This window comes from Cynara cardunculus, assembly GCF_001531365.2.
Source record: "Cynara cardunculus var. scolymus isolate 2C chromosome LG 1, CcrdV1, whole genome shotgun sequence".
NCBI lineage: Eukaryota > Viridiplantae > Streptophyta > Magnoliopsida > Asterales > Asteraceae > Cynara > Cynara cardunculus.
The window spans coordinates 44,649,663-44,655,139 of NC_037528.1; the positions used below are offsets into that span (position 1 = coordinate 44,649,663).

Genomic DNA, 5,477 nt, shown 5'->3' on the forward strand with positions numbered 1-5,477 from the left:
CAACCAATGTGGGATCTTACATAGCTCATTTTTGTTTTTAACATATATTCTATGTTATCTCAGTTATGCAATGTAATCAAATATTTTGAATTTAGCAGGACCTACAAAAAAATTGGAACGTCTCTGATTTTCATTATTTATTTTTTCATATTCAAATGAAAATACAAAAAAATCTAATAATTATTTATTTATTATATTCAAATAATAATCTCAGGATCATAAATTATTTTTCATACCAATTATAATTGATTCGTACAAAATATAATGCTAAATTAGTTGGGTTGGGATTTAGTCGTTGAGTTTTGTCTATGTTGTCCCCTTGGATTTGGATGGGTATACAGAAGCGAAATTGTACTAGACGACAACATAGATGACGTGTCAAGGGTTGGCGTATACCGATAAAAACAAGTGGGCCCCATGGTTGTATAGTTGCAAATCCTACGCCATATGGTCCCACCATCCCACTATCCTCCTCACAAACCCCCATTTTTACACATCTTCTCTCTCTAAAATCTTGCTTTCTCTGCGTGCAAGACTACTTCTCTCTCTCTCTCTCTCTCTCACACACACACATACACACGTCGATCTATTCCCCGTACACCATTCTCATCATTATACTGTTCTTCTCTCTCTATATATCTATCTCTATATATTATATATCTATAGATATGTAAACAGTGTATGTATGTGTAGTGTGTGTATATATATACGTGGGTGGCTGCTGTAACCTTGCATGACTACTTTGGTTTCTCTTTCTAGAATATTCAAATCTTGAATAATAACTCTGATCGATCATCTCTCAAACATACGAAACACAGAGTGAAACTATTGTTGCATGGAAGTGGAAATGGATGCTTCAGGTGTAGTACATCATCATCATCATCACCACCACCAGCAGGTAAAATGTTTATTACTGATGGATTCTTCTTTCTCCAGTGTTAAGTTTCTGTATTTTCTGATGAAAGTTGGGAAAACCCAGTAAGGTTTTGAGTCATTGGAGTATGATTGTATTGGATTGGGGAAACATAAAAATTAGGGTTTCTGAAGCTGGTTATGTTTTTTCTATTTGATCTGGGTTTTGTTTTGAAGATTGATTTTATCGATGCTATCGACACTTACACCGCCATTTCATTGCTTGATTGTTTTCTAACACTCCCAAAACCCCGTTCAATTGATCAAAATCTTAATTTGAGCAATGCAATCATGGGAATCCACAAAACCCCATTAAATTACTCTCCAAAAATTGTACCATCTTATTTTTGAAGTGTACATTCTTGTTTTATTTTGTCAGAAAAGGGAAAAAAGGATCTAGTGGACACTATCTCCAATGCAATTATGTATTGGCTTCCATCTCTTTTAGGAAATTGTTTTTTCATTTACACATATCAAGAAAGTGATACAGCACTCATCACTCTCATCTACATATGAATCACCCAATTTGAACACACATCTCATGGATGATTTGGTTGATCTTGGATGGCTTGTCAAATTTTCTAATCCTTCTTTGAAACCTTACTTTTTTTTGGTAATCAAGATGGAGAACATCAGTTATTTATGTCGATCAATGTTAACATCAAACTTTACTGTTTTTTTCTATTTAAAGAGAGTTCAAATTATTATAAAAATGTGTATTAATTCTATGTTTTTCCTTTATGTTTTGTAGGAATTGTCTTCGCAAACACTAGAGAGCATGTTGGTATGCACAAAAGCACAACAAGAGAAGAAACCAAGGCCAGCAGAGCAAGCTTTAAAATGTCCAAGATGTGACTCCACTAACACCAAATTCTGCTACTACAACAACTACAGTCTTACTCAGCCTAGATACTTTTGCAAGTCTTGTAGAAGGTACTGGACAAAAGGTGGGACCCTGAGAAATGTTCCAGTGGGTGGAGGGTGCAGGAAGAACAAGAGATCTTCATCCTCATCATCTTCTGCTACTTCTTCTAACTCAACATCATCTTCAAAGATCAGAGGGACCCATGATCACCTCCTCAATCAACAACATCATAATATCATCACATCAAATTCCAATAACACTCTGCTCTCAGGTCTACCTCACTTGCCTTATGACTCCAACTGCACTGATCTCTCTCTAGCCTTTGCTAGGCTCCAAAGTCAAGCAAATGGTCACTTGGGTTTTGATCACTTTGATCAAAACCCCAATTCCAGTCATACCCCTACCCATCAAGCTGACCATCTGGGCTTTCTTGATGCAATCAGAGGTGGGTTTCTTGGCAATCTTCCTAATGGGTACCACAATATGATATATAATGGGGGTAATGCTGGAAATGGAGACATGGGTAGTGTTGAAAATGGTGGAATCTTGATGGGCTTGACTAATGCTAGTAGTGATCATGATCATGATCTTGATCAGGAAATCATGAACCCAATGTTCCATGATCACCATAATCAAGAACATCTTGTTAACAACAATGGTGCTAGTGGTGCAGCAACAACTGCACTGATGATGGCTGCAATGAAACAAGAAAGTACATGCCATGGGAGATCTGAGTTAGGGGAGAATAGAGGATCATCAGGAGGGGTATTATGGGGATTTCCATGGATGATGGGTGCTGGTGGTGGAGATCAAGGAATGAATATGGTTCATGAGGTTGAGTCAGGGAGATCACAGATAGCTGGATGGAATGGGCTTGGTTCAACTGCTTGGCATGGACTTCTAAATAGTCCCCTTATGTAGTATTAAACATATGGTTATGTGGTTTACTTAGAAGAGAGTTCTAATTTTAATATCTTAAAAACAAAATTACCGGGGGAAAGAATAGATTTTTGTACTAATTAAAGTGTTTTCGTGTTTATTTAGTGTTCTTTTATCGTGGCTTGGATTAATAGAGGTTTGTACTTCTTTTTCATCAACTAAATTTGTTGGGACAAGTATTCAACCACAGGGTGGTCTTGCCTTTTTGTTATTATTCCATGGCAAGTATGCTAATATTTGGTGGTAACCGTAGATGTCCGCACCAATTTGTGCACATCTTGAGTAATCCCACAACGCCTTACTACGTAATGGCAACTCTGAAATACATATATAGTAACAACCACAGCTTCAAACTGCCTCAACTAAATCTCAAGTCTCGACCGTTTCAACTAGCTAGTACCCACACGGCACGACTCCACATCTTATACATCTAACATCCCTTGCAAGCGAAATATACGTATGTTGCAATATGAAGCTTGGATCGTATACGTTCAAACCGAACTATGGTCAAGCCATTTGTGTGTATATATATATATGTATATATATCAGCAAGTTGAGCAATGACACATAGCAGACATATAAAGTTTGAGACATAACCATGTCTTGGATGTGGTTTGTGTACAGATCAAACACATGATTCAAAGCGAGATAGGTAATCGTAATGTTGTCACACCATAACGATGTTGGAAAAGTAAAAATCCAGGTGAAGCTCACATACCAAGAAAGTTATCCACAGTAACTTATTGGAAATTGTTATCTAGTAAATAAGATGTATGTGTATCATTATCCTAAGTATATTTGGTCATTCGAATCTCTAGGATCATGATCCAATATGTAGGATTGTGTACATCTCTTATTTACAATGATATCATCCCTGTAACTATTTATATCCGTCTTCATATCTAATGAAATATACAACAGAAGAAGCGTGCTCTTTATACATGGTATCAGAGCCAGGGTCGTCTCATAGCATATTAAATGTGAGGTTTTGAACATGGCCTAATTTTACATACGTTTAGGACATAATTTTACATATGTTTAGAGCATTTTCATCGATCTGTGTAAAACTATAGTCCAAATTGTTAATTGTTTAGGTTTAAATATAAATTATTAATGATTTAGGTTAGGTTCATAATGTTGATCGATTAGGATTAATGTCCTTTTGTACTTAAAATATATGTATGTTGTTATCTCTTATGGAATGCCATCAAAAGTTCTTGATGCAATAGGGTCTCCAACCGAGCGAGCGCAATCTAGCCCTTGTTGCTCACGCCTCTTCCGCATGGATCACTCTTGTCTGCACGTTCCAAGCTCAAACTCAGGCTCGTCGTACGGCCCTTAAAAATCAACTTCAAACGTTGATGAAACTAATTGACAACATTTTTACAAAAACAGAAAAATCGAACTTGTGTCGACTCGTGGTTGAGGTTGTTTTCGGCATCGTTGGCTAAGCCCTCACTTAGGATGAGTCGTGYGGGCCGCCTTGAAAGAGAATTCCCACCACTATGCGAATTGCGTGCATTTGTTCTAGATGTTTAGATCGAACACAAGACATGGTTTGTGCTTTTCTCGTTATGTAAAATCTTTAGTTTAATTGGATGCATTGAATATTGAGCATATCCTAATATTACATATCGACTATCTAAGCATGCATATGCAAATTTTCAATCTCATTTTAAGGGGATCGGAGGCATCATTCATGTATAACAAAAGGAATAATCATATCATTGATCATGCAAGAGAAATACAGAAATTAAGACATGATGAAGGGAACAGAAGAAGCCAAAACTGAAGGTCCATGCAAAGATGAATACTACACATTTTTAGGGTTGAAGATAAATATATATATATATATATATATATATATATATATATAAAATGGAAGAAAAAGGGAAATGGAGTGGTGATCTGAACTCATTTCCCAAAGCATGGAAATTAAAGCAACTTGGAAGGGAGGTTTGAAGCATAGATTGCAGCAACTTCGAAGCACGTATGGAATCCAATCGAGGAAGGAGACAAAGATCCAAAACTGCAGATATCGGCGTGACAACGTTTTTGTCAGGGATTATATATATCAAATCAAATCCCCAAAAAACACACACATATGTATACATATATATTGTATGTAGGGGTCCATTCAAAACACATGGATTAATTTGCAGTAACTCTGAGATTTAATATAAATCGTTCATTTGAGATATTTAAGAATATTTTTTAAATAAGCTAAAATGATAATATAATAATTTTATTTTTGATAACTAATCAAAATATTTAATTAAATTTTTTAGAAAAAAAATATTTAATTAAAATTAGTTACTTAATATATATATATATATATATATATATATTGTATTTTAAAAACGTTTGTGAATCAAAGTGTATCATAGTAATAATGTTCATAATGTTTCACATGTATCACAATGTATTTTCTTTGTTTTGTATGTATATCTGGGTATCACAGTGAATATCGTTTGTAGGTATCATAATGTGTATATTGTGTTCACATAAGGTTCATCGGAATAAAGTTCGCCGAATAAGATTTATCGGAGAGATGAGAGAGGATATTTATAAAATTCCTAAAATGCTCTTAATTAATACTTTAAGTTAAAATTACCAAAATTATTAATTTTCTAATTTAATCTTTGATTTGTGATTGAGATTGGATCTCACGGTTACAACAAACAAAACAGTTTTCATTTGATTAGACCTCTATGTGTGTATATGTATATGTATATGTATATGTATATGTATATGTATATGT

General features: G+C 34.8%; 1 protein-coding gene across 1 annotated transcript; it reads left to right on the forward strand.

Annotated features, from left to right (window-relative positions):
* The first annotated feature begins 715 nt into the window (after positions 1 to 715).
* LOC112519612 (dof zinc finger protein DOF2.1-like) lies at positions 716 to 2,874 on the forward strand. The gene is made up of 2 exons (XM_025127824.1): positions 716 to 898; positions 1,664 to 2,874. Exons 1-2 carry the CDS (start codon positions 836 to 838, stop codon positions 2,696 to 2,698), a joined length of 1,098 nt encoding a protein of 365 aa, XP_024983592.1. The 5' UTR covers positions 716 to 835; the 3' UTR covers positions 2,699 to 2,874.
* The last annotated feature ends 2,603 nt before the right edge of the window (positions 2,875 to 5,477 follow it).